Source organism: Phocoena sinus, chromosome 16, assembly GCF_008692025.1.
Source record: "Phocoena sinus isolate mPhoSin1 chromosome 16, mPhoSin1.pri, whole genome shotgun sequence".
Lineage (NCBI taxonomy): Eukaryota > Metazoa > Chordata > Mammalia > Artiodactyla > Phocoenidae > Phocoena > Phocoena sinus.
Window position 1 is genome coordinate 54,345,105 of NC_045778.1, and position 14,586 is coordinate 54,359,690.

The following is a 14,586-nucleotide window of genomic DNA, read 5'->3' on the forward strand; positions in this document are numbered from 1 at the left end:
GAAAAAAATGTTGCCTGCCATTCCAGTTCTACAAGGATCAAGCCATTAGCCACTTCAGTTGCCCACAGTGTGCCCTGAGGGGAATCCAGGATGGAGAAAGACAGGGTGCATTCTGTGCTTTGAATATACTAGCCTGTAGATAGCTTAGATGCATATCTAAGGAAAAATTTCAAATGACCCCAGACTCTTACATCTTCCCATACGTAGAAAAGCACTGAAATCATTAACTTGAGATATCTGTTCTTTGTGATTAACAGTAACCTTTTGATGCTTGACCGCATGTTTTTCTCAGAAAAAAAAGTTCGTATGTATCCTGGCTCGTCCCTTCCCTCTTCAGAGCAGTTCCTCAGAGATATCTGAGAGACTGTCTCCGGGCTATAGTCCTCTGGAAGGTCCCCGAATAAAACTTAACTCACAACTTGTGCATTTTTCTTTCAGTCAACAGGCTCATGAAAACTTTGAAATGGAAACCAGTTGACTAATGCACCTGAGGCAGGTAAGTGCAGCACTTCGGGGCCTTGGATCACATTCTGCTCCTGGGGGCCTGACTGAGTCAGGACCCTGTCTTTTAGGGTACTGGCTCTATTATTTGACCACAGTAGAACCAAAGGGAAAGTTCTTGAGTCCTGGGCACATCACCTGTAAAGTGAGGTATTGGGAAGGTGAACGAAATACATTCTTAAGCTCCAGGCAAATATCAATGATGCTTGTGAATACTTTCCAATCAATTGCTGGGAATATAATTAAAGCAATCATTAAAATATCTTAGAATATGGGCACCAAAATGTTCAGAGGGTAACCGTTCACAATAGTCCAAACTAGAAACAGTGCAAATATCCATCAGTGGTAGAATGGATAAGGAGAGTATGGTATATTCCTACAAAGGAATACTATACAGCAGTGAAAATGAAGAGACCACAGCTTCACACAAACATAATGGTAAATAAAAGAAGCCAGACATAAAAGACTACATCCTGTATGATTCAATTTATATAAGATTCAAAAGTGGGCAACATTAAACTTCATTGTGTAGAAATGCATATGTAGATGGTACTATAAAGACCAAAGAAGTGATCATTATAAAACTCCAGGTAGGGACTGCCTCGGGTGTGGGGGGAGAGAGGAAGAATGATCAGGAAGAGATGAGGGGACTTTTGGGGTGCCAGCTGTGTTCTATTTTTTGCCTTAGGCATTTACACATGTTCTAGCTTTATGATTATTTGTTAAATTGTACATTTATGTTTTTTGCACTTTTCCATATACACGCTGTGTTTCATAATAAAAAAAAAAAAGTTTTTTAAAAGTCTTTTCAGAGGGCAGGCCCCGTCACCCTCCCTGGAGGGCAAGGGAGGCTACGTGGGGATACCTGCCAGTGACCGAGGCCTGGGGAGAGTCTCAGTAGCCACAAGCCCTCCCTCCGCCTCCCGCCACGGGACTCACAGAGTGGTCAGCTGGCTCATGTTGGTGAAGGAGGAGTTGCTTAAGGAACTGATCTTGTTGTTACTCAGATCCCTGGAAAAGACAAAAGAATCATCATTTAGAAAGAAAGAACTCCTCCCCTCTCCCACTCTGGCCATGGCCATCCCTCAGCCAAGTTGTTCTGACCAGCACTCTGCGGGGTGGGAGGTGGTGGAGGGGCGCTTGGTTCACAATTATTTACAGCCCTCCGTTCTGCTCCCTGAACTCGCTCTGTGTCTCCAGGGTTTCGGGTCTCCATTTCCTCATCCCCCACCCCATGCAAGTATAGCCTGGCTCCCACCCTCCACCCACCATGGACATGCTCCCACCAAGGGCATTAGCTGCCTCCCAACTGCCAGGTCTAGGGGGCTCTCTATCCTTTCTCTCTCGCTAGTACTTTACGTGGGTTTGTTCACTCACCCTCCCTATAATCCTATGAGGGAGATAGTAAACCCATTTTATAAAAGAAGGTGCAGGGTCTCAGAGTGATGAAGTGACCCGCCCAGGGTCACACAGCTGGGAGGAAGTACAGATAGAGTCAAACCCCAGTCTGTTGGCCCCCAAGCCCCAGGTCACGGCAATGTGCTGTCCAAGTGACCCTGTGGCACTGGCCCAACTGACCACCCTCTTCTCAAATCTCCTCAGACCACTGTCTTCCCACGTTCCCCCTACCTCTCTGGTGAATGCTTCTTTCTCACCCACCCCTTAGGAACGGGGATCACTAAGCCCTGTCCTCGCTCTTCCTCTTCCTTTAGTCCCTCAGTCCTCGGGGATGCTCCTGACTCCCGCACCATTGTGCACAAATGGTGCTCTCCTCTGTGGCCCCAGCCAGACCTCTCTCACGAAGTCCCCTGCAGAGACCTGATGTCCCACAGACACTCCAATTCTTGTGCTTCCTCCCACCCGCGTGCCCCGTGCTGTGCTCTCCATCCCAGTCAGCAGCTCCAACCACCCAGAAACACTGCCCTACCCCCACGTCCTCCCTCCCAGACCCTCACCTAACTGGCTTGTGCCTCTCTTCATCTGTTCCATCTGCCCCCTCCTCCCAAGTTTCTGCTACATCAAGACACCGTCATCTCTCTCCTGGTTTTTGCCTCATCTCTTACCCACAGCTTTGCCCCCTTTCGATACATCTTCCACATGGTGGGCACCACACAATCTTTCTAAGACATAAATCTGATGAGGTCACTTCTCTACCAACAAACCCGCAGTGGCTCCCATTTACTTAAAGTGCAACCTCCAGACCCTTTAGCTTCACCACCTGCCAGGTACTCCAGGGCATGGCCCCCCTCCCTCACGGGTCCCCACATGCCTTGCATGAATTTGTTACCCTTCTTGAAATTCTCTTGCCCCTGGATATCCTGTTCCCTCTGCACCTGGTGAACTCTGACCTCTCCCAGCCCTTACCCGGAGCCCACCACTCCTTCTTTTGAGCCACAGCCCTAACATGTGCATTTACCTCTGTTGGAACACTCATCACTCCACACGACGTATGTGCTCCTATTTCTCACCCTTGTATGCCCCCAGACCGTGACATTTAGGGGGAGGGCCCATGACTTAGATGGCTTCATATCTGCTCACTTCATGCAGTTCTTGACTCAGCAAATAAAACCATGTGCCCTGCCTTCATTTTCTTTTAGTAAATGTTCCTCTAATTAATCTCATTCAAAACCACTCCATTGTTCCTAGAGACACATTTAAATACACCACCAAACTTCAAGTACACTTTGTGGTGGTCCTTCCCCATGATAAGGAGGTGCTGGTATTTCAGCCCCCAACAGGCAGCTTCATAGTAAGAACTGCCTTCACATTAGTCCCCTCTCCCTCCCCTTCTCCTCAAGCATATCCGCACCACTAGTGGGGCTGCCTCAAATTAGACCAAAGAAAGGCTGTCTCTCTCTTTGTCACTCTATCACCAGCCACAAATCACTCTAACTACCACCCCTCACCTCCACCGTTGGAACAGTCAGTCAAAACACCATGGCTAGGTCATTAGCAAAGACAGATAAACTGGAGTTTCGAAATTCTGTAAGCCAGTGCTACTCAAAGTAGCTAGTCCTCAAACTGAATGTCCCCAAACAAGGGACTTGTGCCAAAATGCAATCACCTATGACACTAAACACACAACTTAGTTTAGCTAACACTTTTCCATAGCAATACTTTCCCAATGAAGGAAGAAGCAATGTGTTGGTTAAAATTCTGGTGCGAGTTCCTTATCTAGTTTCAGGAACATTACAAAGAGTTCTCAGGCTGCCATTGCCCCATAGACCACACTTTGGGCAGCACTGCTCCAAGGCACTTCAGATGAAATGTTCTCTGGACTTCTTTTTGGTGGGATCTGGCCAATAGGCAGATAAAGACAATTGAAGTGAGGTGTTAATTAAGCTGGAAGGCTAAGAGGAGCTGACCTTATTCTGAGGCTTACTTTGTATGTTTTCATGAAGCAGAAAGGTCAAAAGTGGAAACAACAGAAAAGTAGATGTTAGCCTAAAGAAAGAGTTAGTTACAGATGTGTATTTGAGGCTGCCATATCTCATATCTGGTTTAGGAGCCAAGGTTGGATCAAGAAGTTTTCCATAACACTCTTCTTCTGCTCTGGCTCCTACCTTTGCAAGGATAACCCTCTTTAATAATAATTACCAGCCTAGAGGCTTGGGGAGATGGTGTGGGCAAAAGCACACAGGTTCCAACCCGAGAGAGCCTGGAACAATGCAATTCCCAAAAATGGCCACTAGATGGCAAAACAGTTCTGTGCACAGATGTTCTCAAAGGGATGGGGTGAAATTAAAAAACGGATCAGTACCATACAGGGAATATAGCCAATATTGTATAATAACTATAAATGGAGTATAACCTTTAAAAGTTGTGAATCACTATATTGTACACTTGTAACTTATATAATATTGTACATCAATTATACTGCAATTAAAAAAACAAAACAAAACAAAACAAAATGGATCGGCCAGAGTGGCATCTGTAGGGAATTCCAGGAAAGCTGGAGCCACAATGGCTAGATTCCAATGGCCCTCCTGCCCTCTGAGACAGGCCTGGATACTCACACGAGCTGCAGGTACTTGAAGGTGGACAGCTGTCTCGGAACCAGCGTGAACTGATTCCCATCCAGGTAGCTACGGGAGAGAACACGGCAGTTAGTGCAGCCATCTCGGCCTTGGGCAGAGCCCGGTGCAGGGAGAACCTTCCCCTGCAGCCAGGGCCTTCTCACTCATTTCCTCTCCTACATGTACACTACACAGTTGGTCCTGAATCGCTAATCGGAGGAGAAAACACGGACATTTCTTAGGCCATTTGGGAAGATGCCACTGAAACACTTGGTAAAAGCCACTGAGACATGAAGCCTCCTGTGGCTTCCTTCCCGAGCCCCTGCCTGGCCCTCTCAGCACCCTCCCTGTCGGTGGGCACCACAGGCTCAATCCTGGGCCCCCTGGTCTTCCCTCTCTTCTCTCCAGCCTTCTTGGCCAAACAGGTAATTTGTAATAGGCTAATACCCACCTGCCAGGCCCTCAGCAGCACCCAGGGCCCCCCTGTACCTGCTGGCAAGGTGCCTGAGGCTGGCCCCAGACCCAAACATGCCCAAACCTAAGCTCTGTGTTTTCACACCCACACAGGCTTCCCCTGACTGCATCAGCACTACAGTCCATGCTCCCAGCCATCCGGGCTCAGGACCCCGAAGGTGACTCTCCAACTCTCTCTGCAGTCCGTTCTGTGACCGACCCGGCTTCTCCCACCCACTGGTCTCTCATCATTCGCAGAGCTTGGGATTCGAAATGCTGTGACCTGCCCTCCCTCCCCCATGGCCACCAGCCATCCTTCCTAAGCTGACGGGAGCACCGGGAGCTGCAGCCCCACCGAAGGCAGCCTTCAGGATGCCTTGTCCACCCCCCAGAGGTCCACAGAGCACAAATCAGGGCTTTACTCCCCCGACCCATCACCCTGCATCCTACAGAATGACTCCCGGCCCATCTCCTTCGATCCTCTCAGCCTCCCTTGTCAACAAACCCAGCAGCCCCATTTTACAGCTGAGGAAACTGAGGCTTAAAGTCTCTGAACTTCAGCATCCTCAGTCAAGGGAGCCAGGCTGTCCTGCCTGTCCCATTACTCCCGGTTTGCGAGGAGGCACCAAGGAGAGGACGGGACATAAGACGTTTACATTAAACTGGGTGGGGGATGCAGCAGGAGAGTCACAGGACAAAGACTGCAGTGGTTGGTGAAGAAATACCAGCCTTGCAGGTAATGAAAGAAATACAAATGAAAACCTCACGTGCTCCGCTCAGGGAAAAGAAAAGCTCGGGGCTTCCCTGGTGGCCCAGTGGTTGAGAGTCCGCCTGCCGATGCAGGGGGCGTGGGTTCGTGCCCCGGTCCAGGAGGATCCCACATGCCGCGGAGCAGCTGGGCCCGTGAGCCATGGCCGCTGAGCCTGCGCGTCTGGAGCCTGTGCTCCGCAACGGGAGAGGCCGGCCGCAACAGTGAGAGGCCCGCGTACCGCAAAAAAAAAAAAAAGAAGCTCGGCTACGGGGGCCTGAAGGGACCAATCCCAGGAGCAGGAAGAGTCAGGGCCTGACCCAGGCCTTCCCTTTGGAGGGGTCTGTCAAAGAAGCCTGCTGTCCATCCCGCTGTCTGCCATACACATTTATACCCACGTGCCCACATGGGCTCGGATACCAAATCCAGATCAACAAAGAGTCAGCACCACAACGCCAGTGTTGATGGGGCATGGGAGGGGGAGGGGGAGCAAGAAGGCTCTTTCCACACACGGCGGGCGGGAGTGCAGAGGAGACAGCTTTTCTGGAAGGTCATCAAGAGTCCCAACCGCTCTCCGACTAGCAGTTTCGCTGAAGGGATGCTCACCTCAGCGCTATTTATGAGAGTAAACAAATTGGAAGCTTAAATACCAACGAAGGGGGATTTGTTATATAGATCACAGTAGATTCACGTGATGGAATATTATGTGGACAATAAAAACAACTTTTGTGAGCGTTCTCATGAAGGGAATGCTCATGAGATGACGTGAAGTGGGAAAAGCAATGTAATTTCTTATTTTAAAGGCAGAGCTTAGTTTAACGGGATGAAGCACTTGCCACGGGGGACCCCTGCCGTCAGGTGGCTGCAGAGTGGGGGGCGGTCACAGAGAAGCTCAAACCTCCTTGGAACCAGTGTCTCCTGCAAAGCCCTGACTCCAAGCGCCTGCCAGCTAACATCTGCTTTCGGTCGCCCTCTCTTCCTGCCACCAGGCAGGGGTTACTCACAGCTCTGTGGCATTCTTGGGGATGCCCTTGGGCAAGGCCTGCAGGTGCTTGTTGCTGCATCGGACCACGGTGTCCAGGCAGGCGCACTCCTGAGGGCACTGCGGGCGGGGCAGGCAGCCCCCCTCCTCCTGGCCTGGGGAGGAAGGCGTGAAGCCACGTCAGCGGGGGGATAGGCCTCCTCAGGGCCTCCTGCAGCCAGGGCCCAGCTCCAGGGCACCTGCGGACAGTGGCCCCACGCTGACACCACCTTGTGCACCAGTAAGTCTCCTCTCAGCTGCACCCTTCCCCCACCAGGGGCAAAGCCCCTTGGACCTCTTTTGAGCTTAAAATAGGTCTTGGAGCCATCTCTTCCACCTCAGCTCTGAGGCGGACCCAGGCACTGCAGAGGAGGAGGATGGCAGCCACACCATTTCTTGAGCACCTACTATGTGCCGGACACTGTATCGAACGTAATCTCCTTAACGTATGTAAGGGGAGCAGCCATTACCCCTAGAGTGTGAGCATCACGGGGACAGAGACCTGCACCCCCTTCTCTGTTCACTGAAGGAGCCCAGCACGGAGAGCAGGGCCTGGCACACAGCAGCCTCCAAATTAGGTCAGTTGAATGAAGGAACTTCTATCTTACTGAGATCTGGAGCGTTTAAACAGCTTGCTCGGGTCAGAAGGCTGATCAGAGGCAATTCAGGGTCTGTACCCAGGTCTGGCCGGCACACAGTCTGAGCCCCTTCTGTCCCACCATCTTTCACAGATTCAATAAATAGTACTGAGCGCCCTCTGTGTGCCTTCCTTCCTCCTGATTGGGTGTAGGAGGGGCGATAAGGACACCACCGTCGGAGTTGCTAGGAAGCAGGTGACAGGGACTGTCAGTTTTGGAAGGCATCTGTGTGGAGGTGCCACGTGATAAGGATGAACTCACTGAATCCTCACAACATCTCTCCGTGGATGTGCTACTATCAGCCCATCTTAGAGAAAAGGAAACTACGGACAGAGTGATTAAGTAACTTGCCCAAGGTCCGCCAGCCTGGAAGAGGTCCCGCAGCCTGGAATCCAAGCCAGCTGCCTCCAGAGCCTGTTCTCTTGACCACTACGTCCTACTGCCTCTCGGCAGCAACACCTCAAAAATATTCCCATCCTTTCACGCCTAGGAAGTTATTCTAAGGGGAAAAACTGAGTATATGTACAGAGAGTTATCTATCAGGATGTTCCTGGCAGCACGAGGCATAACAACAGAAGTTTGGAAGCACGTAAATGCCACGCGATGCCTCCAGACAAGGGACTGTCATGTTGAGAAGGTACACGGGCAGTACTGCAAGACCCTACGTGTGTCATACGTGGGCACGAACACTCAGCAAAGATCCAGGGGGCCACACACGGGGTGCTGACAGGAGTCACCTGGGGTGGGGAAGTAGAAAGAGGGACTCATCAATGAGCTTTTTATTCTCCTTCTGGATTGTCCGTTATTTGGGGTTTTGTTTTTAAGGAAATAAAGATGCCTCACTTTGTAAGAAGAAAAATAAAAAGAAACTGTTTCTTGGAAAAAAATAATGCTTTCAAAAAAAATATTTGATGGCATCAGAAAATGTCCAAAATACATAGTTCAGGGTTTTTTTTAAAAAAAGAAACTATGATATAAAATATATATGTGAGAAGTATGGAGTTGTTTTGTTTATTTTAGAAGTTTGAAGCCAAACTGATCTTAGAGAATCCATTGATTTTGTTTAGAAAAATGCCCTGTCATTCTTGGCGTGAAAGCTGAAGTTCCCCACCCAGCACCCCCCTCACTGGCTTGGATGGGCCAGCCTGAGAGCTGAACTGCCCCCTGGAAGCAGACTGGAGAGAGGACAGGAGGGGCTGAAGAAGGGGGGCCCAGGACTGGGCAAGATGCAACCTTGTTCTGTCTCCTTCGGTAAAAATCTGCTTCCCACAGCTGCCTGTGTGAATGATGCTCTGGGGGCTGGGGTGGAGAATGGAGGGATGGGCTAGATTCTGCATGGGTAGGGAAAGAAAGAAGTGGCCACAGGAGAGAGATGGAGGATTCAGGGGAAAGAGGACATTGGCACAAGAAGTGACCCGCGTGTGGAGCAAGGGGTGCCCCCTTGACAGTGTCCTGCTGCACATTACAGACAGGCTGAATCCACTGTCAGGAGTGCTTAGGAATAACCAGGAGGTAGGTCTCTGGGTTAAACGTACTCACATAAAGAAATTACACTAAAATGTTAACCGTGATTTTCTCTGAGTGATGGGCTAATAGGTAACGTTTATTCCCGTCTTTTATCCATATTTTCCCATTTTTTTAAACAATAAGCACATTGTTGCTCTTATAATCACACGAAGAAGACCCCACCAGGCAGAGGCAGGCACAGGACTGAGTAGGTCTCCCTGCTCCTCGCCCCTCCCCCTCCACAGAGCCTCCCCTCCCCAGGGGACCCCTCCTCTCTGGGGCATGACCTCTCCCCATCCCCCTGCCACCCGGGGGGCCCATGAGTTACCTTCCTCACACCTGAAGTCGGGGACAGCCACGTCCTGCAGGGGAATCTGCCGCAGGAAATCCGGGCTCTGGCATCGCGGGTTCCCCGTCACAATCCGCCTCCTGCGCAGCCAGTCGCCCAGCCAAGCCAGCTGGCAGTTGCAGTTGAAAGGGTTGGCCAGAAGGTTTCTGGAAGAGGCGGGTGGCGTGACCACGAAGACACCCACCAGACTCAGCTGTCCCAGCAAAGCCGGCCCCTGCTCGCCACCCAACGCTCCCGGACAACCAACCCGCCAAGAGGCAACATTCTAACGTGCAAGGACCCAAACACCCTGAGTCTTTTAAAGTGACCACCGGAGAAGGCCGTGTCCTAAGGTGGTGGATGGGCAGGGCTCCGGGGTTCAGTTCGGATGGCTGGTGCCCAAGCCCCAGGCCCACCTGCCCTCCGAGGCACACTTACAGCGTGGAGAGGGCTTGGAGGGTGTCGAAGGCCCCAGGGGAGATGGTGGCTATCTGGTTGTCATAGAGCGAGAGGAGGCGGACGCTGCGCAGACCCGTGAAGCTGTCATTGTGGATGCAGCTGATGCGGTTGTTCCTCAGCATCCTGGGAGCCGGGAGAGGAGGGGAGAGTCCGTGCCGTGCCCCGCGGCCATCTGCCTGCCCTGTGCTTTGGCCGCCAGCGGCCAGTTCACAAGTTCTCCTCTGGGGGCACTGAGCCACGGAGAGGGGAGCCACAGTGCCAGGATTCTACACACCTGGGCTCCCCTCCAGGCTTTCCCTGCCTCTGAATTGACGGCCTCTCCATCCTGCCCACACGGCCCCCATGCCGAAGACCATCACCCTCACCCCCTGGGTGCCCAGAGCCTCCCCAACCTCGGGCCACACTCCATATCAACACCTGAGACTTTCCTAAAACTTAAACCCGGCCATGTCGCTCTCCAGCCTGAAGCCCGTAGCAGCCTCTAAACTGTCCACAGAATCATGTTTAAACTCTTTACTGTGACATGTGAGCGCCTGCCCAACCCAGCCCCGGAGCAGCACCTGCCCGACTCCCCAGGGATGAACACACCCTCCACTCCTCTGTCCTTCAGGCCTGCTGCCCAGGCCTGCATCCCCACACCTTCCCCCGGCTGGATCTCCTTCTAGAATGACCTTCTTCCTCATTTATAGCTGTCAAAGTCTCTGTTCATCCTCAAACATCTGGCTCAATTCCTTTCCCCAAGCAAAAACAAAAACGAAGCCTGACACAGAATATGCAATTCACAAAAGAAATCAAAATGAGTGAACTAGGTGAGGGAGATTAAAAGGTACAAACTTCCGTTACAGGATAAATGAGTCACAGCATGAGATGCACAGAAATAAATAAACAAATAGCTTATGAACATTCACTGAAAAATGTTCAAATCAAGGACATTTAAGTGATAGTGAATCTTTGCCTGCCAAATTACAAAATAATTAAAAATAAAATAATAATAGTAAAGTCCAGGGTTGGCAGGAGGGTGGGAGGACGGGCACTTTCATGCACAGCTGGCGGGAAAACAACTTGGGACCTGCCCAGAGTGCACCTCGTGAGATGTGGCAAAATCACTGAAAGGGCCCATGTTCTTTTACCCCACAGGTCTACCCTTAGGGATTTATCTTTAAGGTAATAACCCCAGATGAGCACAGAATTTCATAACAAAGATATTAATCACAGCATTGCATGTAATAAAATTAGAAACAGCCTAAATCTCTAATAATTATCTAATATATAATCTTTCAAAATGATGTTGTAAAAGAAATCGTAAGGATACGTAAAGACACTCACATTCTGGTTAAGGAAAAAACAGATTACTAAATAAAATGTATTCTAGGATTCCATTAAAATATATCTGTGTGTTTGCATGCATGTGTGTGGGTGTACGTGTGTGTGCGTGTGTGTGTGTTTGTGTAACTGGAAGGATAGTTGTCTATATCAACAATTAACTGTGGTCAGTGGAGGGGTTACAGGCATTCCTTTTCCTGTGCCCTCACCATCCTTCACATGCTCCTGCAGGCCCAGGGCACCCTCTTTCAAAGAATACTAGGCATGTATAAAAAAGAATGAGGCAGCCCTCTATGAAGAACCTGCCACACTATCTTTACAAGTGAAAAAAAAGCAAGCTGCAAAACACAGTGCATAATAAATCCCCTTGTGTAAAACAGACAAACAAAAACCCACAGGGAATGCCTCCATGCATTCATTTCCCTTACGTCATGACACGTGCTCAGAAAATAAATCTATAGCCTTACTGAGGGCTGGGATTTAAAACCAGGCTGGTGGCTTCTAGAGGTGATGTCCACAGTGTAGCCACTAGCCACACGTGGCTGTTTATACTTAATTAAAATGAAACAAAATTCCAAAGTCAGTGCCTCCGTAGCACTGGCCACATTTCAAGTGCTCCATAGCCGCATGTGGCTACCAGATTGGTCAGTGCGGATGTGGGATGTTTCTGTCCCTGTGGTGAGTCTGACGGGACAGCACTGTCTATTGGACGCTCTAAAGGTCTACATGATCATCTGAAGAGCTAGTGCTGCCTGGACAGAGACAGGGGCTCCCTTCAGCGTTCACAGAGGGGTGAATGACCCCAGGATCCCACTCAGTCCTGACGTCTGGAGAGCTCTGCCTGGGCTCTGAGTCATGGGGTCTCAGAATCCCAGGGATGGTGGGAATCCCTCCTCCCCCACCTACACCCACTTGAGTCACCTCTGCGAGGTCCCTGCCACTGTAGCACCGGCCACTCCTGAACTGAAAACACGTGCTGTGCTCTTGCAGCCTGACCGCGGGGCGATGAGAGGGGACCTCCGGAAGGGCCCACCTCCCCATCCCTTCACCCGCCATCGACCCCCCACCCTGGGGAACCAGAAGGCAGCCCTCGTCACAGTGACCGACATCTGATGACTTGGCGCACTGCAGCCAGGGTCCTCAGCCGCGGCCCCCTCAACTCCTGCAAGCTGGGGCCAGGGAAGGAGACGCCCACCCTTGCTCTTCCTTTCCCTTTAACGCAGACGCCCACGCTCTGGCTTGGCTTCTGCCCACCCTGCTCCCCTGCCACACACTCACAGCGTCCTCAGGCCGTCCAGGCCCCGGAACATGCCGCTCCGAATGGACTCCAGCTGGTTGGCGGTCAGGTGCAGCTCGCTCACTGAGGCTGCACCCTCGAAGGCCCCGTCTTCAATCTCCGACACCTTGTTGTTGCTCAGATTGCTGGGAGAGGATTATGGAGTTCGGGACCCTTTTCCTGCATCCAGCTCCCATGCACGGGAGCCCTGCCCCCGACAGGAACTACCCCACACCCAGAATTCCCCCTTCCCATCCTGACCGGTGTCCTGACTGCACCTTCCCGCCAACGGGTAACTCACATTTTCTTCAGATGGGTGAGTTTTTTAAACATCCCGGTGGCCTCCAGGATGGAAATCTCATTGTTGTTTAATCGTCTGTAAGAAGCAATGAAGGGAACTTATACATCCATAGGTGACAGACGTTAAAGTATCTTCCAAACTGAGACTATTTGGGACTCAAACAAAGGGGACTCCCAGAAGAATTTCTCTGGTGAGATGAATTGATCCTATTTCAGAAAAGGCTGGACCAAGAGCTGGGGGGTGAATGGGGATATTTTAACATGAAAAATGCCATGAACTTTACATACATAAATGACAGGCATGTGTAGGTATCTGTGCACGTGCATATATATACGTGCACAAATTTATATTTTTAGAGAAAGAAGAAAAATAGAAGAATGGCTTTTAGGCTACAACTTTAGCTGATGGAATCAGGTCCCCACAAAGAAAGCAAAAGCATGATTGAGAGAAGCCGCCCTGGTTCAGGCTGGCGACCTGCCCCGCGGGCCAGAGACTGCCTCAGCAGGGCGTGTGGGACCGGGAGTGAGAAGCAGAGGGACCACTTCCTGCTGGACCCAGCAGCTAGCATGCTCCCGGGGTGGGGTCTCCAGTGGTCCCCAAATAGAGCTGCGACAGAGGAAAACCCTGAGGAGGGCCGGGAGGGTCTGTGGGAGCTGGGGGCAGGTGAGGGCGTGGCGCGGCTGGGGGCTCTCACAGCTCGGCCGTGGCCTGGGGGATGCGCTCAGGGATCTTGGTGAGCTTGAGGCCGGAGCACTCCATCATGCTGGCCTCGCAGCGGCACTTGTGGGGACAGACCACGTCGCTGTTGCATTCGCTGTTCAGCTGGTAATCCTCTGTGCCTGTGGTGAGAGGGCGGGGGCCAGGGGCGGAGGAGTTCCAAGCAGCCCTGCCCAGCCCAGAGTCTCCCGGGCCTCCCTGGCCTCCCACTGCCACCGTCCCACCCAGGCCGGCCTTGGTCCCCCCTCTTACCTGGAATGAAGTACTGCTCTTTGGCTGGGGAGAGAAGCAGAAACACTACAATGCTGGGATTGTCCAGACCATGCAGGAACAGCCCAGGCCTCAGCCCTGCTGCCCAGCGGAAGCCGCCCCAGGAACCAGGCTCGGGTCACAAACCAAGGCCCCGGAGCCCACCCACCCAGCCCCTGTGTGAAGGTCTTGCTACGAACACAGATATTCCTGGCCCAGGCTGATGCAGGGGACAGCACCACACCCAAGTAAACCTCTTCCAGGGAGCACCAAAACCACGGGAACGTTCACATACAACGGCACAGGTGAGGATGGACCAGGATCTGGGCTCAGAAGCCGACCCACACTGTCCCCAGCCAGTTGCCGTTTCTGCTGCCCCAGAGCCTGGAGGAGGCAACCATCTCTCTGAGGAGGGTTCCAGGCCTCCTGAGTGTCTTAAAAAGCTTGAAAGAGAACTGTCCTGGGAGGAGAGGGACCTGGGTCCTTGCCTGTCCTCTCCGGGGTATCTTTGGCAAGCGCTACCACCTTCCCAGGCCTCAGTAAAACAAGGGGTGGGAAACTGTAGATCCAAGTCTACACTGTGGGCCCGCACCCTCCAGCGTGGGTCCAAAGTGGTCCAGGGCACGCTTGTTGGGACCATCCAGGAACATCACAGAGTCCCTGAGCAGACTGAAGGCGGGCGGGTGGGCGGGCAGGCGGGCAGCTACCTGAGCACCGGAACTTCTTGCTCTTGATCTGCCCGATGCGCTTGTTGGCAAGGCGCCGGGGGCTGGCGCAGCGGGCCCCGCTGGTCTCGATGGGGTTGGTGCGCAGGAAGTCCGCCAGCCACTTGAGGTTACAGTCACAGATGAAAGGGTTCTGGGCCAGATGCCTGTCCAAAGGGGGCGGATGGGAGATCAGAGACAAAGCTGCACCGTTGTGCTCACCGCCACCTGGACGGGGCCTCACTGCTTGCTCGTCGCCAGAGCCCACCAGGCCTGGGGAGAAATGCGCCACCTGGGGACAGCACCTGGGGGTGCCCACCACCTGTGGAGAAGTCTTACCAGAGCC

General features: G+C 52.1%; 1 protein-coding gene across 1 annotated transcript in view; it reads right to left on the minus strand.

The window, feature by feature from the left end:
• The window catches only part of SLIT1 (slit guidance ligand 1), a 170,437-nt gene that overhangs the window by 26,087 nt on the left and 129,764 nt on the right, over positions 1 to 14,586 (minus strand). Inside the window, exons 14-23 of the mRNA XM_032608954.1 lie at positions 14,244 to 14,407; positions 13,540 to 13,563; positions 13,265 to 13,409; positions 12,571 to 12,645; positions 12,272 to 12,415; positions 9,650 to 9,793; positions 9,212 to 9,378; positions 6,723 to 6,855; positions 4,518 to 4,586; positions 1,441 to 1,512 (exon numbers count right to left, since the gene is read on the minus strand). Coding sequence (XP_032464845.1) covers positions 1,441 to 1,512; positions 4,518 to 4,586; positions 6,723 to 6,855; positions 9,212 to 9,378; positions 9,650 to 9,793; positions 12,272 to 12,415; positions 12,571 to 12,645; positions 13,265 to 13,409; positions 13,540 to 13,563; positions 14,244 to 14,407 — 1,137 coding nt within the window. The remainder of the gene's footprint in view (positions 1 to 1,440; positions 1,513 to 4,517; positions 4,587 to 6,722; positions 6,856 to 9,211; positions 9,379 to 9,649; positions 9,794 to 12,271; positions 12,416 to 12,570; positions 12,646 to 13,264; positions 13,410 to 13,539; positions 13,564 to 14,243; positions 14,408 to 14,586) is intronic.